Raw genomic sequence first — 26,528 nt, forward strand, 5'->3', positions numbered from 1 at the left:
TGCTGTCGCTGCAGATGGCGCACTCTGCGCACCTTCCTGAAGCCTGAGCTTAAGCTGCAAGATCTGTAGCTGCCTCTCGTCCGCTAACCGTTGCCTCTCTGCTGCTTCTTTGGCCTCTTCTCTCTCAGCTGCACGCTCATCTCTCTGCCTAACTTGCTCTCGCTGAATCCATTCGCGAAGTTCTGTGCCAGACAAGCCTAACTGAGCTGCTACAGCCACTAACTTATTGAGATCCATGTCTCTCGTCTTGTGCTGCGTGCACACACCTGACTGGCCATTTCCGTGTTCGAGATGTTATTGGCGGATCCTGGCAGGCTCGCCAAGTTTGTGATGGTGTAATGTGGGCCCAGGATCTGAAATAATTCAACCGGTAGTCAGGTGATTCTGTACACACAACACAGACTTTAACACAACCGATAACTCTGACGATTCACACACAACACACTATAGCATTCCTTATTTACATTCTAAACGTCCTACGTGCCTCGGCTCACAAACTGTCCTACTCGCCGTTATGAACTGTTGCCGCTGCGACGAGGTCGGTCGTCACCGGTGTTCCTTGTGCAGTCAACACTCACGCTGCCTTGACCTTGGAGAGGTGGTGGTGGTGGTGATGGTGGCACTGCAGGCCCGTAGATCACCAGGCCACTGCAGTGCAGGTTAACTGCCCGTCGCCAACATGAGCTGCGGCCACCTCGTGACACCACTCGGGCCCCAGGACCTCAGGCCAGGAACAGACTAGGCTGTCAGTCTCCGTGTCAGCACCGGGCACAGAGCGGGAATCAGGCTCACCAGGTCCACATGGCTGCCGGACCCCTGGTTGAGTGATGCAGCCCGAAGCAGGAAGCCAGGCTCACCAGGTCCGCAAGGCTGCCGGATGCCTGGTTAAGCGATGTCGCGAGCCGAACCGCCGACCAGCAGCTGCCGTTCCAAGCGTGTCGCGCTCCAACTGCTCAAGCCACACGCCCCGCTCCCGCGCTTCCTTTTCGTCGTCTTCTCCTCCAAGGCGTACCACAGAGCAGAACTGTCGTTCCCTCTTCGCCCCGTCATGGGCCACACAATCCACAACATCACAGGCACGTTCATCGCTGGCCATCACATCACCTTCGCTCTCTTCTGATGCTTATCCGTGAAGAATCGCCACAATCGTGCGGAAGTCATAATCATTGATTGACCAGTCTCTGCCGTTACCGAAAAGACGAAAGACATTTTGCGGCACATTGTGGCGTCGATGCAGTGAACTTATATGCACGGAAAAGTTATCACGGTCCTCGTTTATTGCATTTTATGGCTTCTTGCGTTCCAAGGCATAGGTTGATTGTAGGCGGTCGCAGCTGCAGAGAATGGTGCCAGAAAAGGCTGCCGTGCAAAAGCTGACCGCAAGGCTTCATGCTGCCGCCTATTTCTTTCTTTTTTTTATTCCTCACTGCTTTTCTGTCCCTGAAGAAACTCCCTGGAAAGTGAGCGTCCGAAATCTGCATGCGGTGCTCGCCGATCTAGGATATGTTCGCCGCGAGTAAACTGGAGCGGGGCACGTGCGAGCAAGCGCCTCTCTTATGCTTTAGAAGGCCTGTTTTAGCTTTTTTTCACTTCGTATGCACCATATTTTTACCATGACAGTGTCTGAAGTGTTTGTTGTAAAAGTAGGAGGCTTTGAAAAATGTTCGCTATATGTGGACGCAATTTCAATGGGGAGCATAGGAAAATCGTTAAGTGCAGTGAAATATGGTCGTTATAACCGATAGATCGCTATACCTGGGATCGTTATAAGTGGGTTTGACTGCATGTGAGTATGGACTTGAGTGGGTACTATGGGTACACATGAGTATGAAAGTGAGTGAGTAACTTGGAGGGTGCGTATATGTTTAAGACTTGCAGACTCGTACAAGACTGGAGCAAACTTGCCAAGACGCAGCCAGGGGCCACTCTGAAACTGTATACAGTGAAACCTCGGTGATACGAATCTGACAGGACCACCAAAAATGTTCGTGTCATCCGAAATTCGTATCACCAGAAAGCATGAAAAATTAGCATGCGGCAAAAGAAACCTGGCATGCATTTTCTTTTATTGCTTTTCAGCGTCGCAGCAATGTCAGGAAGAACCCTGAACGATTGTCAGTCAAGTTTTTAGAGGTCCGCAATCATAACAGCACTCGCAAATATATGGCCCGTACGCGCGTATTTAATTAATGAACCAGGTGCGTTGTGAGCCACGACAGCAGTAGCCCCTTCCAAGTTTAGTATGCTATTTTGCATGACACCGGAGTACTGCAATGAAAGTAACGAAAGAAGCACTTTGACGCAATGGGTCAAGGCAACAAAATTACAGAACCATGGTCCTGTGTTATGATTTGTTATCGCGGAGGTGCTGGGGATCCTTTTTGGGAGATTTCCGGCCGTGCCCGCACAAGTGTGACCTCAACGGTCGCGCATGTTGAAGTTCATGTTGATTTTCATGGGATGTCTGATGCACGAGGCAGGCATGTGTAAACACAGTACAATGACAGCAGCCCGCATTGACGCTTTAAAAAAAAGCATGGCGCTAAGATCCTCTGTAATCTAAACGCGAAGGCACACGGAGGCACATAAGAGCCTCAAAGATTCGCGTACACAATGTCGGAGGCCGTGACGTGTCTCTGAAGGTTTATTCTGACCGTAAGAAAAGTGTTTTTCTTACACCGTGATTCTGATGATTGGCAGTGCGGCGCGCATGCCCACGCTTGCGTTCCCGCGCTCGCACGTGCTCGGCGTGTCTTCCGCGATAGCGTGGACAGCACCTCCTCGTACCCATGGGCGGTAGCGTACGTTCGTATCAAACGTCGCTGGGTGAAAATCGGTTCGCAACAACCGTACCCCATTACATTGCAGGCCAATGGGCATTGGCCGGGACCAACGAAAAATTCGTATCACCCCGAAATTCGTATGAGCTGTGATCGTATCACCGATGTTTCACTGTACTTCACTGTAACGGAGCTTAGCTTGGCCAGCAGCAGCAGGGCCAGCAGCAGCAGTAGAGTATCAACAGGGCGAAAATAGCGAGAGCCAAGCACACGCAGCAGTACGCGGTACCGAAACTACCAGTGTGTCATGAGTAAGAAAGAGCCCTTCGCAAGAAAGAAGACGATGAAACGTTCGAAACGGCGCGAGTGCGCTCACCATAGCGTGGAGAAGCCGGAGGCGCGTGACCCGAGCTGTGATCGGGACGCAAGGAACGACGCGCTGGCATTGTCTACGTGGACTTGCCAGGAGAAGGTTGTCTCGCCAGCAAGCGCACTGGCGACGGGAGCGGCAGGAGTGCGACTCGGCAGCCTGTAACGCGGACATCCTGAGAGGTGGCCGGAGACCTTGACCCGGTTCGAGTGAGGCAGCTCGGGATGCAGCAACCACGCGCAGCCATCACCGACGTTCCTGGCGCGACCGATCCCGGACTTTGACGGGAAACGCATCAACGGTACCAAGTAAGGTTGGCCCGAGGCATGAGCAGCACAAGGCTAGAGCGCTATAGAGCCACCTGACTTTTTCTTTTTGGGACAGTTTAGTTTGTAGTGTGTTTTGTGTGTAGCTCCAGTTTTTACAGTCTCTTTTGGTATTTGTTTGGTATATTCTTTGTGTATCCTATAGAGTGCCGTGCGTGTGCTCATTCAATGTGTTTTGCCGTTAAGAGTCCTGTCTGAATCCATCACCCGCAACAACCTGAAATTCGTGACAATTGGCGAGCCTGCCAGGATCAATCCTGCCCAGTCACTTATTATCGGTTGTTGCGGAGATGGATTGGGACAAGATATTAACTATCATTCGTGAGCGAAAGCTGAACAAAGAACAGGGCTTAGAGTTCATCGAAGAAGAGAGAGCACGCATTCAGAAAGAGCGGGAGCACGCGAAAAAAGAGCACAATGCCAAACTTGAGGCAAGACGCGTCGAAATGCAAGCAATATATGCTAGGGAAAAGCAGGCACTAGAACATCAAATAAGATCGGCACAAGCCACGGAGTGCATTAGACCGAATGAAAGAATGCCCACAGAGGTTTCATCGACAGACATTAGTGTGTCAGATTTTGATGTCTGCGCTTCAGTTGAGAAAGTGGGTAGCGAGCTCGGGCATTGTGTAAATGACAGCAGTCTTTTAGGCACTGAACACAGGGACGATGACTTACATGTTGTATACAGCTGCAGCAAGGCGACACTTAGCGAAGAGGACGCGAATGTAGCAGAACAGTGCGTGGAGGAAGTGAACGCGACCCATACCGGTAGCAAGGAGATAGAGAGTAGCTGTTTGCATATAGGCATGCATATTGGGGGAAAAGGCACGACGCATTCGCGAGAGATGATTCCAGAGGGTGCTAGAATGAATTATGTGCTTCAGATGCACGGTGTCGAACGTGGAAAACTAAAACGAGACAGCACGAAAGACAAAAATCGCTTCAAAAGCGCTCAATATAGATCCCAATCATCTGGATGAAAGTAGAGTGGGGCAAAGAACTAGTGATGGAAATAGAGTTAAGACGCTGCCTGGGAAAGCTGTTCAGAAGGGGCGTCGGGTGAGCAGAAATAGAGGCATCAGCTGTAGTGAGCGTCTGAAACGTTGGGTAGAAGCTGAAAAAGTTGCGAAATGTGAAAAGGCACAAATTTAAAGGTGGAGTCGTAAATTTGTGGCCACCCATAAAGAAAGCGAGATCTCGTGAGTGGGAGGAGTTCGAGCAAATGTATAGTTTTCTTTGTAGTAGAGCAAAACTGCTATGAGCATTGAACTTGCGAACATTTGTACAGTCAGATAATTTGTACCTTGGTAGTTCTTTTTTGTGTGCGAGAGAGTATCGATATTGTGTTACGGACAATGAATTCTTGGACATTGAGTGGTTCAGTGCAGTGTTTGGTGATGTGACCCCAGAAGGGCGTAGTGATGACCAGTGAGTGAACGCGAGTTGAAGTTACAGATGAAGGTTATGGCAAGCTCAAGATGGGGGCAAGAAGTTTTTTGAGAAAAAACTCTTGAAAAGGGGGCGTATATGTCATGAGTAAGAAAGAGCCCTTCGCAAGAAAGAAGACGATGAAACGTTCGAAACGGCGCGAGCGCGCTCACCATAGCGTGGAGAAGCCGGAGGCGCGTGACCCGAGCTGTGATCGGGACGCAAGGAACAACGCGCTGGCATTGTCTACGTGGACTTGCCAGGAGAAGGTTCTCTCGCCAGCAAGCGCACTGGCGACGGGAGCGGCAGGAGTGTGACTCGGCAGCCTGTAACACGGACATCCTGAGAGGTGGCCGGAGACCTCGACCCGGTTCGAGTGAGGCAGCTCGGGATGCAGCAACCGCGCGCAGCCATCACCGACGTTCCTGGCGCAAGCCCCCTTCGAAGCAAGCCGCCGAAGACAGTCCCCGGTGGGCCACGTCGGCTCTTAGCACCGGGCATCAGCGACCGCCGCTAGGCCTAATCTCAGAGGCCTCCGCCACGTCAGCGACGACGTCATGCGATGACGACGACGGACGACGATTCGGCAGCGGCAAGGACGGCAATGGTCGTCGAGAAGGTCGAGATCACCGACTAGGACACGACGCGACCGATCCCGGACTTTGACGGGAAACGCATCAACGGTACCAAGTAAGGTTGGCCCGAGGCATGAGCAGCACAAGGCTAGAGCGCTATAGAGCCACCTGACTTTTTCTTTTTGGGACAGTTTAGTTTGTAGTGTGTTTTGTGTGTAGCTCCAGTTTTTACAGTCTCTTTTGGTATTTGTTTGGTATATTCTTTGTGTATCCTATAGAGTGCCGTGCGTGTGCTCATTAAATGTGTTTTGCCGTTAAGAGTCCTGTCTGAATCCATCACCTGCAACTACCTGAAATTCGTGACACAGTGAGACGCGCAGCTCGGCGAAAACGGAACTTTTGAACCACTCGCGTCATTCCCCATGGTAGCGCCAAGAGGTTCTTTTTTCCATGAATCAAACAGAAATGAACAAGCAGCGTTTTATTACGTCTTGTGATGCACGGAAGGTTCTTTTTTTATTGCAACTAGTTTGATTAGTAGTGGTTAACTGTACTCGGGACTCTTGATGTCATCAGGATCATCTCCAAAATGTCCCACTCATGGCGCACATCGTGTCCTACATTTACCTTAATTTCTCAATTACTAGAGCACTGCTGTTGATACTATTGACGTTTTAGACGTTCTCACACATTGACGTTTCACTCTGACATAAATTGTTATTTGCCTTTAGTGTCCCTTTAAGACGGCACAAAGGCGCCAACAGTTGAACATAGCCGTGCAATTGTGCTTTGTCCTGCACAGTTCGCAGAACACGGCCTCTCCCATGTTCTGCACAGCGAGTCAAGTTTCCACTGTCAAATCAACGCACTCCTGGGTGTCTTTTCAACATGACTGAGAAGGGCAGAACAGGAGCAGATAGCCAGACTGCAAAAAGACCAGAAGGGAGGAATTCCCCCTCTTGGCTGGGTCGAATCGCGTAGGGCCCATTTTCTCCCTTGGCAAAGAACCATTGGCGTACCCAGGCAGGGTGGGGGGTTTGGCAGGCGGGGGTTCAACGTCTCCCCCTTCGAATCTTTTCAGTTTTGCATGTGTATATATACACACACACACATACAAACACACGCATGAACATACATAAAGTATGGTTGAAAGCCCCCCCTCCCCGGAAAAAATTTCTGGCTACGCTACTGCAGTGAACACCTTAAAAAGTAAATTGCAAACAAAACAAAAGCTGAGTGCACATCACAAATTTTCATGCTTTTTTTTTTGCTCTTTATTCTCCTTTCCGCTGACAGCTCTCGGCGGGTTCACATTCGCCAACCGCTCGCGCCATGTCAGTGCGGCGGCGAATGCTCGCCGGCTTGTCCCACTTCACTGCTGCTAGCAGTTGTTTCCGGGAGTTGGTTTAACTAGAGGTCTAGATTGAACCCCATAGTTCCGAACAGTCAATGTTGCGCGGTAACATGAATAACGGTCTCAAACTGCACCTGGGGAGCAAAAGTTGAGGCTAAATACTGCTGATATAAGCGCAAACTTTGAAATTAGGCATTTATGGGCATTTTCAAGTATTTAGGCAGGAACACCCAAAATAGGCATTTACAGCACTATAAAAACACTATAAAAGTCCTTCTTAACCACTAATTCATGTTCATATATCAAAATGGCGCGATAGGAGCGCAAGGAACAAAATACCGCAAAATTCCGAGCAAGCGCCCCCCCCCTCCTAGTTTTGGGAATTTGAATTTGCCGCCCACTTCCGAGCAAGCGCCCCCTATCAAAACTGGCGCCCTTTCTCCGTCTCTAGCCATTGCTTGATCTAGCCATAGCCGTTAGGCTTGGCGTGTGTTAACGTAGCCAGTCGATACTTGTTCGTTGTTCCTCGTGGTCAACTTTGCTGCACGATGCCGTCGATGCGTTCTTACACTGTTGCCAAGAAAATTGAGGTGGTTCAGTGGCGTCGCAAAGGTGGAAGAAATGCGCACACGACCTCGCGGCACTTCAACATTGATCGCAGGAGGATTCGCGAGTGGGACAACAAATATGTAGCCTTGCTGCAACAAAACTTCGGCAAGTCGAAGTCACGACGCAAGCTGAGCAACGGTGCTCCCGTATTAAGCGAAGAAGTGGACGATGCCCTCTTCGAGTTTTTTTAAAGTGAGCGCAGTGCCGGGCGCACTGTTAGCAACAGGTTGCTTGCAGAAAAGGCTGTGCGCATAGCCAGGAGCCTGCAGCTCGGAAAATTCGTAGCGTCGGACCATTATATTGCCAGGTGGAAGGAGCGTTTCGGGATCTCCATGAGACAGGCAACGAATGGAAGCCAAAAGACGCCGGATGACTACGCAGAAGCAGCGCATGCCTTTTGGTTGTCCGTGAACGAGCTGCGATTGATGCACAACTACACGCCTTTCAATATGGCCAACATGGAACTGCAGTCTGAATGCTACAGCCTGTTGTTTTACACCGATTCTGACGGGTCCTTTGATGTATTTGAGAGTGAATAAAGCAACCATTGAAAATTTCCCAATAAAGCTTTTGTTCCCACTGTACATCACTGTGAGAAGCCTTTACCATTTTTTTAGAAAAAAAAAACGACGGCCACCATCTTGAATTTTGCAGCACTTCCGAGCATGCGCCCCCTCCCCTTCACTGTGGCCATTATCACCACCTCCGGGGGGGGGGGGGGGGGGGGGGCACTTGCTCGGAATTTTACGGTAGGCATTTGCCCAAAGTCCGGTCTCTAGTGAGAACTCTAATTGAAGAAGCAGGACCGCTCTCCCTTCAGAATGCAAGCAAGGAGCCGGTAAACAATTTTGTGGGCCTTTTTATATTTTACCACATATATGCACACTTTCCTTGGCCTCCTTTCCTTGGTTTCACTGTCTGTTGGTTTCATTAGATTTCATGCAACAAAGAAAAATGAGCCTTTGATCAATTCCCCTTCATCTTGAGTGGCCAACATATGACAAACAATTGCTACTGCACATCTCATCAATTTGGTTGCCTTGAAAAGGAGCCCACCTTCAGCTTGCAAGAGGCTGGTGAGGCGCTCCACTTGCTGCTGCAGCTTCGCACTCGTCCAGGACTCTGTAAATAGCAAGCAAACTGGAGCACAGGCAACAGAGCTGTCACAACATACCTGGATGCCTCAGCAGTTCAACAAAGCTCCGAAGCAAGCCCTGCAATGGAGAAAACTGGTGAGCAACCCTTGTGCACCCCGTATGCCCGCTCTACAGTAACCATCACATAAGAAGATGGGTGTGCAAACACAGACACAGAACAGAACAAGACAGCACAAACACAAACTATCAACTCAAAGTGCACCAGGTGGCAGGAAAAAAAGCTCAACTTTCTTGGCAGTCTTGAGATTGTAAATGGGTGCCCAAAGTCAACAAAAGCATCGTTTTATATAACCACAGGAACAAAGAAATGCATCTAAAGGTCCAGGCTGCTCCAACCACTCATCGATTAACCTGCATAGAGAAGAAACAAAATGTCTAAGCAGTTATCTCTCGTGCAATACTGCACGTGCACCCAAATAACTGGTGATGTTGCATACCTGAGCACGTACAGATAAGCTGTGTCTACCTTCTCTTCCACCACTTGGCGCCCCTTCACAGTTGATAACCGGCATTTGTGTTGTCTCATTCTCTTGAGTGTGTGCTTGCACGACCACCCTCTTTTGTGATGAATACCTACCAACTACTTCAACTTTCCGTCATTCTAAATCTCTGGCATGTTCCACAAAGGATATAGGTTAGTATTCTCAAGAATTACAGTTTATGCTGAAAGTCGGGCTAGTTGGTTTTGACTTGAATACATTTCATAAGCGAGAACAAGACAGGGACAAAGAAAGATGCACACAAGACGCACAGTAGACTTCACCTGAAATTTCACTCAGGACACATCAAATAAGATGCGATAACATCCACACAAACACACATGCAAACTGATTGTAAACATCACGATTGCCTGAAAGGCTACACGTGCCGAGCTATGTCTTGCGCATGCACCCTGCAAGAAGCTGAACTTTTTTTTCTGTGTGAGTGATTGACGGTACCCTCATACACCTGTCTGCCTGCCTGTGTATGCGCAAAGTTTGACTAATCTCTTGCTGGCCCTGGTCATGACCCCTTCCCAGCACAGGAATAGCATTAAATGCCAAGGTGCACTCACACTGCCTACAATAGTTGGCCAAGTGGCCCTCTGCGGCAAGCGATGACACCGATGCTCAATGCTTGCTGAGAAAGTCTTTAAACACTGCCCTGTCTGTTCTATGTAGTATTTGTCACAGGACATAGGGATGTTGTAAACAATGCCTTCATTGCAGGAAATGAACCTAGTAGCATGTTTTCTTGAGCCCCCTTTCCTTTTTCTCCAATTCACAGCCCTGAAAGGTGATGCGGTTGTGCCGTGCTGAGGAGCCCAATGAATATCCAGTAGGTCTTCTCTCTAATGTTAGAAGAGTGGCTCAGCAAGCACAGCACCAAGAAAAATACAGAGGTATTTCGGAGGATGTCGATTGCCTCATGGCAAGAAAAGGTAATACCAAAAGTAAGCTGCTGACACTCTGCATGACAAAGGAGGACGATTTGCAGTCATACCTGTTCCCGTGTATGAGAAAAAAAGCTACTCAGGCCATTAGCAAAAACTTTGTTCCGTTCGTACAACCGAAGACAATTATAAAAAAAAGGAGGCCACAGATTTGTGAGAGACAAATGAATTTGCTTCACCTGGAAAAAAGCCATTGTAACAGCTAATGGTATGGCTTGAGAGGGTCTTTTCCCTGTAAAAGCTCATAAGGAAGGACTCCCGCTTACAGCAATCCTTTCTGAAAAGGATTCATGGCAGGGTGTTATGTCTACGTTTATTCAGAAATATTTGCATCACTTATGCGTTGAAGTTCAGTTTGACATCTGTAATTCGAATGAGCTAGTTCACTTCTTAGTGGACTCGTACAAGACTGGAGCGAACTTTGCCTTCTCAATAGACGTTGAGGATTTCTTTTATAGTGTACCTGAAGAGAAACTAATCAACGCTGTGAGAACTGTAGTTGAAGAAGCAGGATCGATCTCTCTTCAGAATGTAAGCAGGGAGTCGTTAAACAGTTTTATACATAAACCTTTTAATATTTTACCTCAACTCTACGTTGTGGGGATACCATCACCCCCTGTAAAGTCATTTTCGCCTCATGGCATCTCCACATTGTAGTTGGCGCAGTTAGTTGCCACCCCGAGAGATGGTGCTGTGCTTGCGCGCAGGCGCCGGCAGCGCTTCTTATTCGGGCACTTGTGAAAGAGCTTTCTCTCTTTGGGATTTGGCGCGGCCTTGGATGGACGTCTCTAGCGGGAGACCCGTGGGGACAATTCCGCAGCTCATTTCCCATGGGCCCCTCGTGGTGAGTCGGACGTCGGCGACACTGCATTCTGTTAATTGTTAACTGAGACTGTTAACTGTTAATTGAGACTGTTAAATACATTCAAATATCTTGGTGTCACTATCTCTCAAGATCTTAATTGGCTTCTGAATGTGTCCTACATCAGCTCATCTAGTAAAAAAACCCTAGGCTTCCTCAGACGTCATCTACGAAACTCCCCTCCTCATGCTAAACTCATAAGCAATAAGTCTAATATGCCCATAACTTGAATATACGTCCGCAATATGGAACCCTAATCAAAAGTGTCTAATAAATGCACTCGAGATGGTGCAGAATCATGCAACTAGGTTTACTAGGTGCGAATGGAAGTACTACAGCTGTCAACATGTTTCAAACACCATGTCGTTTTTGGGTGCAAATGTTCACCGGATTCGCCACGTGGGACAGCCTCACCGGCATTGCGCAAGCGAAAGTGCCGGCAATCCCCACAGCAAATGACGGAGGCATCAACTTGCCTAACCGGCTGATCAAGCACCCGTTCCGCTGTGAGGCTACCGAGACATTTCGTGCAAGCTGGACACGTCTCAACGCAGTGCTGTCATTCCCAGCTACCAAGTCGACCGATGCATCAACATCAGCAGGCCTTAAAAGCAGCTGGAATAGCTGGCGCCACTTCAGTGGGAATGAAAGCACTACAGCCGTCAACATGTTTCAAACACTGTTCCGTTTTTAGGTGCATATGTTTATTGGATTCACCACGTGGGAGAGCCTCACCGGCATTGCGCAAGCGAAAGTGCTGGCAATCCCCACAGCAAATGACGGAGGCATCAACTTGCCTAACCGGCTGATCAAGCACCCGTTCCGCTGTGAGGCTACCGAGACATTTTGTGCAAGCTGGCCGCATCTCAACGCAGCACTGTTATTCCCGGCTACCAAATCAACCGACGCATGAACATCAGCAAGCCTTAAAAGCAGCTGGAATAGCTTGCGCCACTTCAGTGGGAATGGAAGTGTAGTGAATTAGTGAATGGACGAAATCTATCAGGGGAATTCGTTTGTGTGTGTGAACGTTCTGTGTAATTCTGAGGGCTCCTGTGCGGGTGTGACGAAGAATGAAGGAAACAGATATAGAAGAAGGCAAGCCAGGGGCAGGTGAAACGTGCTGCAGCGGCACAAGAAAAAACAAACAAAACAGAAGAAGACAAGGAAGGGAGCCGACACAGGAAGCACTACAGCCAGCCGTCAACATGTTTCAAACACCGTTCCATTTTTAGGTGCAGATGAGTACAGCACCTCAACTTCACTGTAAAAAGTCAAACAATGTTTGGCTGCTAGAGCTTCCAGGCCCACAGATATTGTTTCAATAAGCATGTGAATGTGTGTTTATTTTATCACTAATTGTTATTCATGTCCGGCGACATAGAGCTAAACCTTGGCCCCCCCAGAGACGATCCTAATGAAGAATTGCTACAGCTCGTTAAATCACTGCACAACAAATTTGATTCAAATATGAAGAAGTGATGTCTGCCTTGAGTGAAGTCAAAGAGGCTCAGTAGTCAATGGAGCAACAAATCGTTGATATCGATATTAGACTCTCGGCAGCTGAACAAAGCATTTGATCATCACCAGGGCAACACGGGGAAAGCATCGTGCCTCAAATGGCCGTACTGAACCAACGACTCAATGAATTTGAAGACTGTTCACGTTGAGAAAATTTAATATTTCATGGCATAGTAGATGCCGCTGCTGAAACTTGGGCACAGTCAGATGAAAAAGATTGCTCGATATTAAATTCAGCATTAAGGCTGGACCTAAATAGCAGCGACCGTCATGTGCACTTCCGCCATGTTGAAAGCTAAGCGCGCTCTGCAAGTGCACACACAAAGCGTACATATCAACGTGGCGACTGATAGGAATGGCAATGCCGACATATTTTCGTGTGCCATGTTGCTCAGATAAGAGGAAAGTGGGATGCTGAAGAAGGTTTTCAGGAAACTAACCTCCATGTTATTAGATTTTCATGCAGGCGACGAGAAGCAGCAGATCGTTCCGTTGCTCCGGCTACTGCATACGACTAACACTGTGTTTACATTCGCCGTTCATAATAGGTGCGGTATGTGACAGCATCGGCGCTCATCAAAGAACACTCTTTCTGAAACAGACACTATGATGACACAGACACTATGATGACACAGGCACTATGATGACACAGGCACGTGCCAACGAATGTGTCAGTGCCCTATCCAATAATCTTTCTTCTGAAGAAATTCATTTCATGAAAACAACTTAAGTTTTAACCTGCACATGTCCAGTGAGTTGTTCTTTTATCTTGCCTCATGTTTTGCGATGCCACCCTTGTGCATATATGTAGGAGGAAACTTCCTGAAATAAACCATTGTTAGTCTGCGCTCTGTGTTTGTGGTGTCTCTAGTCCGTCCCAGTACAATAAAAGCGTGCTTACCCAAGAAGATGTAAAACCAACTAGCCCCCTATTGCTGCTCTTATTGTAACTGGCTGCATTTCTATTGTACTTGGTTGTGAGAATTGGGATAAGTCTTTTTTTTCTTTGCACTACTTGTAAACACATCTTATGTATTGTCTTTCTGAATGCACTTTTGCCCCTCCTGCTAGGGCCCAAATTGGGCCTGCAGTATCTCATAAATAAATAATAAATAAATTATCATAGAATAACCTTACTATTAGTCTCTGTTGCCTCATGAGTCTCCTGCTGCAATATTTTATTGCAAGAGCAATTACATGAACATTCCAGGCATATTTTTACCATCAGTTTTGCCGTTGGCATGAGGTTCCGTATAAAGTCCACAGTTAACAACATTTTCCTGCATGTTATCTGTTCTATATTTGAATGAAAGCATACGTGGGCAGCCAACGATCATGGCTCAAGCGAAATGCGCTGGCTGTCTTCCATCCCACAAAAGGCCTGTGGAGGGACCCATAGGAGCAACTGCGTGGCTCCAGCAGCAACTGCCCAGTAAGATAGGCCGGATGCAGTTACGCATGCTGTATCTTTAGAGATTAGAAGGCAGCTCATACCTATGTACGTGCTGTATTCTCGGCAGTGTTCTCATTATTCAGTGTGTGGTGAAGTGATAGGCCGCACAGAGGCTGCTTCACTCACTGCAGCGGCTGTGTTTCATTACACCAGTGTTTTATTGAGTTACGCCAGGTTGGATGCTAAACAAGTTAGCTGCTGGCCTTACTACCTCGTGTAGTCGTGCCTTAAACATGTGCTCGCGAAACGCCTCTACCAACTGTACTTCAGAAGCGATGGCCTGCCTTTGACCTGCATTCGAGGCAAGTTTGTTTTTTTTTCTGGTCTTGCGAACTTTGGGGGTCGGCCTGCAATCGAGTAAATACGGTAAAACAACAGGCACCGAGTGCTTCTCAGGCTCTTAATGAGTAATGTGTGGAAACTAAGCAACAGCTGTTGTGTGGGTGACCATTTATTGGAGTAGCCGAATTTTTTTATCAATATTAATAACTCTGTTTTGTGTAGGAGAATATTATGATGATATATAAAGTAGTTTTGTTTGCAAATATATATTTGGGCTTGAACTTGTATCAGTTGCTCTGTCTCCCTATTTCAGCGATATCAAAATATTTCAAGAGAAAATTCTGCACCTGAAGATCAAAAATAAATTATTGTACTTAATTTCTCATCGTCAATACCCCCCCTTCCTCTGATCAGCGTGTCCCGTATGTATTTTGCTAGTAGGAAGGTGGTTACCCTATTTCTACCACCCGCTGCATAGCTTAAGATAACATTGCTGAGGAAAAATCTGTAAATTCCTTGCTGTGTGCAGTGCAATAATATTTGGCTCCCATGTTCACAGGAACCTTGACTACTGATCGACAGCATTTTGAGACTATTTTCCAAAAGCATTGCAGGGCCCCTTTAAGGCCTCATATGCAATTGTATCGTACTTCGCAACAACTAATGTACTACTATATGCTAAATGCAATGTGACACATCTTTCATTCACAAGCGATCGCTATTCTTGGTCGCGAGTCTCAGCAATAAGAGAAATAAAGTCAGCAGGTGTTGCACTCTTGTAACGCAGCAAGGCGAAAGCCTGGCTGCACACATGTACGACCAATGAGCCACAACAAGCGAGTACACATGTTTTGCATTAAATCAACTCTTTGAATGCCTGATGCGAGCACTTTAGTCTTTGTATGCTTTTCACAGTGAAAGCTCTTATCAGACCACAACAGCCGATTTTAGAGGCATAGAGGTCTGCCGCCATCAGTGACAGCTATCGCACACAATGACAAAGAAAAGCAGGGCTCGAGCGGGATTTGAATCCAGGCCCTCTGCATGGCAATCAAGTAGCCTACCACTTGAAGTTTCTTCGCAAAAAGATGTGTCATGTCGGGCAAGGAATCGCGTTAACAGATGCAATATAGCATGGTAGAAGAGTAAAATAACACCAGGCCTCGCACAATGTACACTGTGCAACAAGTGGGTACTTTCCCACTCACAGGGGTGCAACAGCCCAAATAGGATATGCTGGAGCAGCAAAATGCTGCTTTTGGAGCAGTATAACGAAGAAGGCTTAGTTTTAGAAGAGAAAAGAAAAATATGTACAAAATTCAACATCAGCTAACTAGTGCGCACTGCACGTGAGCACTGCTATTTAAATAAAAGCAGTGCATTGAACAACCCCACAGTGCAAACAATGACCAAGTTCACATAAGCGTTTGCAGCGCCTGTCAAATGATTTGAGAGGCACTGCAAATGCCAATGTGGACAGTCCAAGCTGGCGACCTAGATCCGTAAAGCAGGAGCGAGTGGGGGTGACCGAAAAAAAAGATGGTTGATCCCTTCGTCATAGGAATCGGAATAACACGAAAGTAAAGCGTGCCCTTACAGAAGTAACTGAATGTTTACTGTACATTGATATAAGAGAGTTTGCACAGTGTATATTGATGTCTGGCAGCTATAGCACCGTTTAACATGGATGCACCTACATTGATGATTGGTGGTACATCTCCATCCTGACGACTAACGTCCACCTTAAAGGACCCCTGACACCAAAATTGAAACCTCGAGATGTTTGTGTTGTTTGACTTTCCTGTATACGGGGGCACATCTGACCGATTATTAGTGACGAACGTTGCCTTTAAGATATTTTAATTTGGTTTCAAAGTAAGCGTGGAGTGCTCACTTGAGTTGGCTGCACCTCGCGACATCCTGGTACGACGTAGATAGAGGCCCTGCGTGACGTTCCACGAGTAAAGCAAGTATTGTGGACGTCACAGAAGGTTTGCGGAGCGCACGTGCACAATACGACGACTTGCTTTGTTGTCGGCCTGCTCTCGAGGTAGTTTTCGTGAGGGGACACGCGCTTAACAGGTTTAACCCATACCGAGGCACCCACATACTTTCAATCTCTACCGCGCGCGGGGCCCCGATTTGAAAACCGCGCTTTCAACGTCACCACAGCTTGTGTGCACGTGGTCTTTGACGCTCCCCCGCATGGGGCGCCAGTTTCTTGTGGCTTTTAGGCGGGCGTTTTGAAGTGACGCTAAAATGGTCGCAATTAACTACGCTAGAATGAGTTATGCGATACGCTAGAGCATTTACGATTTAACTTAGAGATTGCCAGACACAAAGCTACAAATTACAGTAAAAAAGTCATCAACAAAAATTTTGCTGTCAGGGGTCCTTTAAATGATTGCACAAGACCTTGTGGTAGCTGTAGTAGTTAACGGTGAAAGCGTAATCAGAGAACGAGGTGTGATAGCCAGAAGAGCGTCGCATATTGCACGCAGAACTTGGTCGCCATCCCGCGGCATGTAAAATGCAATTGAACACCACGGCTCGACTCGAGAGAAACGCAAAACGCGTCGTGCTGCCCCTGGCCGCGATTTTTCTCGGGGCAAGCGCGTGAGCAGGGAACGCGGTGTGACAGCCAGGTGAGGCAGGCACGCGTCGCAGAGCTATTTTAAAGGGCCCCTAAACCACCAACAGACGCTCGCCTGCTCCTCTCCGTGCCTTTCCTGTATCGACAACAGCCGTCATGACGTCACCCGTATGATTAGGTGACGTCGCGAGCAAGAGACGCTGTCAGTGGGCGAACAAGAGCCCGTTTTCTGCTAGCAGATGCACACGCTTCTTGCGTTTGCACTTCGGACGCTGAGGAAGGGCACTCGGAGAGGTGGATAGACGAGCCGACGAGCGCAGCCTAGCGAAGGAAAGAGCGAAACAAGAACGCCTGCAATTCCGCCAGCATTCGCTGTAGACTCGTGCACAACTGCAACGCCACAACTAAATTTCGACATCTGGGTGGTTTTGGGCCCTTTAAATGCGAATGCATTTCTTAGCCGGGCTATGTCAGGCGTCAGTGTCCGCGCGCCTCTCCACTCTCACTCCCTCTCCCATAGCAACAGCTGCGGGCGCGCGCGCTTATCCTCGTCCCTTGCAACCGGAGCAGGTGGTGCGGGCGGAGCAGTGGAGAGTGAGTGGAGAGGAGGAGCGCGCTCTGGCGCGTGAGGGCGCTCGCATCGCGGGAGCTCGGCGGAGTTCCCGCGTGTGTGGAGAGAGTGTAGGAGAGGGTAGGTGCAGTGCTTCGCCGTTCGCTCTCTCCTCCCTGCGCCACCGCCTCAATGCAGTGCGTTTGAAACGCGTTTGTAGCGTTTGTGCTGCCTTGGCACAGCCTGAAAACAGCGCGTTCTAAACGCGTTTGTGCTGCATTGAAGGCGGTGGCAACATCCCTGAGGTGATTACGAACGCCCGTAGGAAGCATTCGTTGAAAGAGACGCCCAAAAGGGAGACACTTGAGCGCGTCGATGTGTCCAGCTTTACGCCATTAAAATTACTACGCCGTGTACTCTCGGCGCAAGAAATGCATTCGCATTTCCTCACGATTCCCTTCGGGGAGGTGGGGGCATTTTTTGGTTTGAAACGCGCCGAATGAGACGGATGTGTAACGCGTTACAGGTGTTCATCGCGGAGGCCACAGTAATGACGATATACCCAATCCTTTCCTTCGCCGATATGCTGAGATGCTCGCTCCATATCTAGTAGTCATTTTTAACAAATCATTGACGACAGCTATCATTCCTGAGGACTGGAGGATGGCAAGAATCATACCAGTGCTAAAGAAGGGCGACTCCGCATTGCTAACAAATTATAGACCGATATCTTTAACCGCGTCTTGCTGTAAGCTCCTTGAACATATTATCGCTACTTATATTACGAAATTTCTTAATGATAACAGTGTATTGTCTCCATTTCAGCATGGTTTTAGGAAAGGCCTTTCCACAGTAACTCAACTAACCACAGTCATCCATAATTTTCCCTCTATTCTAGATAAATCAGGCCAGGTAGACGTAATATTTTTAGATTTTAGAAAGGCTTTCGATCTTGTTTGCCATACAAAACTAATTTTAAAGTTAAAAACCACAGGGCTACCGGAGTTCATCGTTGCTTGGGTTTCCGCATACCTTACAAACTGTACACAGTTTGTAAGTATTGACAATCATTTTTCACGACATTTGCCTGTTACTTCGGGAGTCCCGCAAGGAAGCGTACTAGGCCCGCTTTTATTTCTTATATATATCAACGACATCGTCCAGGTCATTAATGAACCAGTTCAAATTAGACTTTTCGCAGATGATTGCTTGCTTTTTAATGAAATTAAATGTCTGGATGATCAAGCCTTGCTGAACGCTAACCTGCAAAACATACATATGTGGTGTCAAGAGTGGGAAATGCAACTTAACGCTGACAAAACGGTTTTCATGAATATGAGTAGAAAGAAAAACATTTTACCTTTTCCGTATAGTCTCCCTTCAGAACAGCTAATGAAGGTTCCTCTCTACAAATACCTCGGCGTCACAATAACTAGTACACTCGGTTGGAACACCCATATTTCGAACATTTGCACATCCGCCTTCCGTAAGCTATGCTTTTTGCGACATAAGTTAAAACACACACCACCTGATGTCAAACTACTCGCATATTCATCCATTATAAGGCCCAAGCTGGAATACGCATCCATTGTCTGGGACCCTCATATGAAAAAGAATGTCGATGCATTGGAGATGATCCAACGAAAATCAGTTAGATTTATTTATTCTAAATACCGCCAATCAGACTCTCCGACTCAACTAATGAATCTTTATGGCATAAAGTCATTGCAATTACGAAGAAAAATTGACAGAATAAAATTTCTGTTTCACTTGAAGAATCGTCAATTGCTACTTCCCCCTGAGCCCTACGTGACATCACTGGCGTCACGAACTACAAGGCATCAACATGAAGAATCACTAACCCCATACAGCACAAAAACTAACCTATTCAAGTTCTCATTCTTCCCGCGCACAATTAACGACTGGAACTCGCTGCCAATATCATCAGTGCAAAGTATAAAAATAATTGAGTCTTCAGGATTGGTGAAACACACAGCGCAAAACTATGACGGGGACACAGGAAGGAAACACACACAGCGCTGACTTACAATAGTTTCCCCGTCGTAGTTTTGCGCTGTGTGTTTCACTATGCTACACCAACACACCAACATGCCCAAATTCACTCTATTCAGGATTGATGCTAGGTTATTTTAATTATTTTCCTTTATTGTGTGAATAATGCTTTCTTTTTTCCTCACACTTTTTGAGATGTTCAAGGTGTTATTACTCGCGTGCTTTGCTGTACAAATTAGACATTGTCTTTTTTTTGTTTTTTTTCCCCTTTCAATGCACTGTGTGTAAATGTGTCTATGTATTGCCTTTACGAGTACACTTTTGCCCCTCCTGCTAGGGCCCAAGACGGGCCTGCAGTATCTTGTAAATAAATAAATAAATAAATAAATAAATAATGACGAATTACTTTACCGCTCCCAGAGCGCAACACCACCACGCCGGCCGGGACATTGGTAGATATAAAAGGCGCATTTGTAAAGCTTCTAGAGTCTGTGACCATGGCGCAGTGGCTAGCGTGCCTGGCATCAGTTGTTGCGGACCGAGCGGTCATGGGTTCGATGCCCGTTGACGGAACTTTTTTTTCTTTGCCATCTGATCGTGTAAATTTTTTCGACGTCATTTCCGTGACGGAAATACGTCACTGAAGTCTTGGTGGACCCCGGCATAAAACACTTTCGTGTTAAAAAAAAAAACTGGTGTACATTCTTGTTTATTGTTTCTCGGGGCCACAGAAACGTCATACAGAGCTCTGAATGATTGCCAGTAATTTCTTATACATCAGTGATCACACTAGTAGTCATTATATGGCGCAGGCACGCATGGGTAATTAAGGAACAAAATGTGCTGTGTCCCGTGACAGCTAGTACTAATAGCCCCTTCTAAATCTTCGTACACTTTTTCACAAGGCAGCGGTGTACTGCGGCAAAAGTGGCTTAAAAAGCATTCTCGGTGATGCTACTGAGGACTTCCGATTTGGAGCAATTTTTGGAGCAGCAAAATTTCCATTTTGGAGCACTCTGGAGCAGCAATAATTTCCATCTTGAAGCACTTCGGAGCAGATAATTTTTCATCTGGGAGCACTCTGGAGCAACTAATTTTACATCTTGGAGTGTACTTAGAAAAGAAAAGCACATGATCAGCGCACTGATCCCGGAAGCAGTGCAAAGCGACGATGTCATGTGATGACGTTAAGATATATGATGCCATGATGACGTCACAAGTTCTGACGATCTATGACGTCATGATGACGTGACACGTTTTGACTATCTATGACGTCATGAAGACACCATCATGTGATGATTATTCTTTTCATAAATCGATTGACGGCGCCGACGGTCAATTTTCGTGTTTGATGAAGCATAGATCTAAGGCTTTCGCATTAATATTGCTTAGTGAACGTTACCAGCCTGGCCGTTAACAACCTGGCCTTACACACCAAACTGTCCTCCATCATATTACCTCTGTGCCATGCGCGAGACAGCTTCGCTTATCATCTACTTCACAGAGTGGAATGGCTCCTCAATTTTTTATTTATTTTTATTGCGATAGCAATTATATGGACACTCGACGGGTTTTTGCCGTCGCCGTTGCTGTAAATTTCCATACAAAGTCCAAGTTGATAACATCACCCCGCGCATTCTACCCACGGGTAAAAGCTCGCGAGCGCTGGCGACGAACGCGGCTGAAGTGGAGATTAAACGAGTCGGCCGTCCCCGTCGCACGGAGAGCGCATGCGATAACATCTTCCCGCGTACGGACCTGCCGTCGATTGCTCATCAAATAAGAGGAAACGCCCCGCCCGTCATTCGTAAGGAACATGAAGGGACGCCAAGGGAGGGGTGGGGGGGACTGTATTGCTCGAAGGGCGCAGTCACTGGCGCGCGCGCTATCTCGAGGCATCAGGAGACGGCTCGTAAACTTGCTGTGCTCTCAACGCTTACTTTGCGTTTAGAGAACTTGTAGCACGAAAACCACTTCGGTTGCTGGAACGGCCATATTCCCTTAAACCAGCGTTTTGTTGAGTTACGCGAGATCGGATCCAAAAGAGTTAGCTGCTAGCCTTCCCTCGTATAACAATACATACAAATTGTTGGTATCGCATTCATTGCTTCGCCCTTAAGCGAAACTCAGTTTTTTAAATGCGAAGCATTTCTTAGCGAACCTCTGGCACTTTGAGCGTTTCTATCTACGTATCTATCTATCTATCTATCTATCTATCTATCTATCTATCTAGCCGCATACGTCTGGGTACTCTCATGATCGCCTCCTTAACTTGGTGTAGACCAAAATTTGCATGAGAGGGTAAGAGGATTTGACAAATATGATTGCCGGGTCATGACATGAATAACGTTAAAAGCCTGTCGCGTACGTCGTCAAACCCTTTCCATTAGACACGTGTGGCACATACCCGTTTACTCCGGGCCGCGGTGCACGGGTATGCGCCACAGGTGATTGACAGTTTATATCTGGCCAGCAACGGCAAGAACAGACATTGGTAACTTAAATGCTAGAGCGTTAAGGAAAACCAACATCGGCACATTTGACTCAACGACTGGAAAGAATGAAAATTAGGATCCCAGCAGGAATTGAACCCAAGCATTCTGCGTGGCAATCAGGTATTCTACCACTGAGCCACGCCAGGTCTATAAACTGGTTTTGAAAAATAGCCTACGCAGGCGTAATACTGGTTCAACGTCAATTGTGGTTGTGGTGCTGGCTATCTAATTTTACAAGAAAGCAATAAACACTACATCATGCTCCTACGATGTGTACTCCTACGATACAGGCGCCATATCAGATTAATGTCTGTAGTTCCAGTGTTGGCTCCGCTTTTATAGCAGTCTAATAAACATTACGTTTGTATTCCTATGATTCAGCAATCTATATTGAAGCATTGTTCGACCCCGGAGGAATACATTAACGAAAGTTACATATGATATCCACATCACCGCACCGTAAAGTGCACTTAGTCCGCCAGAACGATGCAGTGTCCTCTTCATTTCTTACGAGGCTGGGCGATGGCCTCATGCTGACCGAGGATGATACCAGATTGATTGACAGCCGCTTTGTAGACTAGGCTACGTAGGCCACATACGCCCAGGTAGTCTACAAATACCACAAACACCATCCACTGATGTTGGTCTACGTAGCACTATCCAGGCCTACCAGCCTCGACAGCCTATACCTCACCAACACGAAGGGTGGCTTCAGGGTCCGACAGGTCGCCGGCTCTATCGACAGACAATATGTCGACGAAATGACCGAGGCATCCACGAATTCCAACAGCTATACTATACCACATACTTCACTACACATGAACCCCTCGTCACCACGATCATGACCGGATCCTATAACAAGTCGTGACCAGCTGCTGGTGCTCACTGATCACGGTGGTGATGCCCTTGTTCAAGAACTGTCAAGAACTTCTTGCACGCATGCACACGGCTTCATGAAACGTGCGTGCGTTCTCGGGACTCGTATAAGCACTACATATCAGCTTGCCGCTTCTGGTGTTGGTAATACCCACGTTGCCATTGGCAGCGTTACCCGACCGTAAAGAACTGGTTATATAATATATATGCGGCTCTTCAACATATATATGTGTGCGTATTAAATTTATACAAATCTTTAGCATCATTTTGTAACGTGTTGCTCAGTAAAATGTTACGCCACAGTCACCTACCCGCCACATGCTTCGCGTAACATCGACTCCCACGGTACGTGGGATCTGCCGAATTTTTAACTGTCAGCTATGGACCCTGGAAAGCGAGGGGCAGACGTGTAACATGGCGTAGCCACTTCGCTGTGGGCCGTCAGCGACGGCCCTGCTATGGACAGCTGCGCATATTAAGACACAATTGCGGCTGCTCCGACCGGGAGGCATGTTTTTATTATTGAGATGGCAATATATTGTGATAGCATTTGTATGGACACTCTCGACGGGTTTTTGCCGTCATACCCCGTATAAAAGTCCAAACTGATAGCATCCCCCCGCGCATAGTATGTCCTGCCGCGAGTAAAAGCGCACGAGCGGTGCCCACGAACGCAGCTGACGTAGAGATAAAACGAGCCAGCCCATCTCATTCGCTCGGAGGGCGCATGCGATAACATCACCCCGCTCGGCAGGCCTGTCGCCCTCTTGCATAAGCATGAAAAGGCGTGAAGGGGGGGGCTGCTTGAGCAGCCACATTGAACTTTGATTCTAAGGGCGCAGTGGCGATCGCTGGCCCGCGCGCTATCTCGGCAGCCATCAGTGGGCGGCTCGTATACCCTTCTACGTGCTGCGCTCTCAATGCGAACAGCCTGTGCAGAAAGAGCACCTCTCTCTGGAGCAGCCGTATTCTCTTACACCAGCGTTTTGTAGAGTTACGCGAGATAGGATCCTTGCTATCGCATTAATTGCTACACCCTTGTGGTGAAACTGTGACTTTCTTTGAAAAAAACAAGCAAAAAATTCTAATTGGAACCATAGCAGTCACGAGCTCCAAAGGGCAGGGCCTTTTAATAGGTATTTACAGCAGAGTGGTTACAAACCCGTATGTGCTGGTGGAAGGAATTACGAAAAAGTACTTCTGGATGAAGATGCATGAATAAAGTATATCTGAGGAAAAATGCCAATGCGTTCCCACCATTCACGTGCTCTTCCATAGACGTAAAGCACGGAAAATTCGATATTGTTCTATATAGATGTCTACTGCTAGTGATCACAGATTTCATTCCGTGATGTCCAGAAACAGAAGTGACACGTTTTAGCGGCACGCCTGTAGTTATTACTGAACATTGCTTTCATTATGTGCCATGCGACGCCTGAAACAAGCTATCAGCAGCGTTTCTGGAACAGACGACGTCGGCTGATGAATCGCCGCCACACTTTTACGCTACCGATTGGACCAGAAGCCACGAGCCTCTGCCGAGAGCGCGTTTTGCTGTCAAGCCAACTTGCAGAACAGAAGCTGCGTCAGCACCTGGTAAGCACCGTGCATGGCGTCATGGCTTACTCGGCACGCTTGCGGGAGCGTTGTTTATTGAGCGGAATAATTTTTAGTCTGTGGTTGTGACTTTTACGGCCCCAAGATGAAGGTGCACATGTTTTGATGCGCCTGCGGTGCGAGTGCCAGTGATAGACGCCCCCAAACCCGAGACTCTGGCGCAGTTTGGCGCAATTTTCGTCTATATTATCAGGATGGCGTAGTAAATACAATTTGGCGCACTTTGACGCAGGAGTGGAATCACTGCATTCTGCATGCGAGAGAACAAGACCAGAACAAGACCGCTGTACCTTTTTTTCTTTTGCAGTGGGGTTAGGGTTACTGTCTGAGCATCCTGGATGATGATGCACAAACTTCAGGTGGCCAACAGGGCCTCCATTTCTTGCTAAAATTAACACAACTGAAAAGATTTTGAAGCATTGGTCGGGCATTTTGGCGCAGCGTGGCACAATCTCAACAAATTTCGTGGTTTTGGCTCATCTTGGCGCAAAATTAAGGAATTGTATCAAACTGGCGCAATTGGAGCAGTGTTGCACTCCTGCACTCACTACAAAGGTCTCAGCCACAATTCATCATCAGCCACAGCAGTAACAAAGAGCACATAATGCCTCAATGATGCGTAGTAGGTACCCACTTCTCCAGAGAATGATGAATAATGGCATGGTGGGTACTTTTGTACTTCGCAAAGTTATGATTTACATATGCACAGTGGGTACCTTGCAACTGTACTTGCAGTAGTTGCCCCAAGAGAGTTTACAATGGGCTGTACAAAGGCCGCTCCTCTAGCTTTCACTGTGACTGTGCTGCTTTTTTCAAAGGTGTGCAGACTTTAAAGAAGTACCACTAAGCGTCTTTAGGAAAACAAGTGCACCTAATAGTTACTTTGTTAAAGCTGTGACTGATGATGATGATATGAGGAATTATTGCTGAGCCCTATGTAATTGGTGGGAAGCTTTCCACCACTCACTCATTATGCAATTCACACGGTGCAATTCTACGTTTCAGCCATGCAATATTAAGCCGGTTAATGTTACTCCTCGTCTGATATGACGCCTGTATAGGGTCGTTTCCCAAAGCAGTTTCACGCACAGGCGTGGCTCTATGGTAGAATACTTGACTACCACTCAGAATGCCCGAGTTCGATTCCAGCTTGAACCAAGATTTTCATCTGATCTTTATTGAGGTCACACCAGTTTTTGTACTGCACGCCACATTTCCCAAGGCCAGCATCTCACGAGGCTCACAAGGCTTTAGCCTTAATAAATTACTGGAGGTTGATGCACCCGAACCACAATACGGTTATCAGGCGTGCAGTAGTGAGGCACTTGGGGGTCAATTTTTTTACCACTTTCAAGTGTACCTAAGTTTAGTACATCGATGTCTTGTCCAAATGCAGCTGCCTTGGCTGGGAATCGAACGTGTGTCAACAAGCATAAGAGCACTACATCTTAGCCAACAATATGTGTTAGCTGGTAATCTGCCACATTGGGCAGCACTAACAGAACTCTTTCCTTTTCCTTTTTGTGGCATCGACCACTACGTATGAAATACGATGAAACTTCACTGAAAGCACAAGATCAGTCAGTTATAATCCTACTAAGAGCATGCATAATACCACAGCTGCAAATTCTGCAGTCTCTGTTCTCCACAAGCAAACTGAAATAATAGTTGTAAGCAACAAACTAGTTCAACCAATAAAATTCAGAACTGTGGCATGTTGGGCAAGTTGGTTACATATGCTTTGTAAAAGTAAAAACGATGCCAAATATGATTTCATGCCTTTTTCATACTGCTTTGCAGCAACAAAACCAGCAGTTGTTAGTCGGTGCCTGTCATGTGTGTTTATTCACCCTGCCTTGTCCTTTGGTGCTGTTTTCCCATTTACAAACAAGTTCACAATGTGCATAGGCAGAGGCAAGGTAAAAAGTTATTGACGACCCTTTCGTTCCACAGGTAGAGTTGGAACATCGCAATGCACTAGCAGTAGAAAGAGCACAGGTCAGTCAGGTGTGAACACATACCACGGCTTTCTTGTTCTGGGACCGTGCCTGCTTTGCTTGTTGGGTGCACGTCTGAAGCCTCTTCTCCAGCATAGACACTGCAGGCAAAGCATCATGAGGCATGCACTACAATGAACAAAAACACCCTTTCTGACATTAATCAAGCACTGCAAACTTGAGTGTAACTGCGAAATATGCAGGGACACTAGAGTCAAGAAAACCTGATACTGAG

General features: G+C 47.2%; 1 protein-coding gene across 3 annotated transcripts in view; it reads right to left on the reverse strand.

The window, feature by feature from the left end:
• LOC119388282 (proteoglycan 4) overlaps positions 1–26,528 on the reverse strand; it is a 287,761-nt gene that overhangs the window by 102,768 nt on the left and 158,465 nt on the right. For all 3 annotated transcript variants that reach the window (XM_037655967.2, XM_037655963.2, XM_037655964.2), the window contains exons 8-10: positions 26,318–26,394; positions 8,620–8,659; positions 8,502–8,567 (exon numbers count right to left, since the gene is read on the reverse strand). In XM_037655967.2, the coding sequence (XP_037511895.1) occupies positions 8,502–8,567; positions 8,620–8,659; positions 26,318–26,394 (183 nt within the window). The remainder of the gene's footprint in view (positions 1–8,501; positions 8,568–8,619; positions 8,660–26,317; positions 26,395–26,528) is intronic.

The sequence above is a fragment of the Rhipicephalus sanguineus genome, chromosome 3 (assembly GCF_013339695.2).
Source record: "Rhipicephalus sanguineus isolate Rsan-2018 chromosome 3, BIME_Rsan_1.4, whole genome shotgun sequence".
In the NCBI taxonomy this organism is placed as follows: Eukaryota; Metazoa; Arthropoda; class Arachnida; order Ixodida; family Ixodidae; genus Rhipicephalus; species Rhipicephalus sanguineus.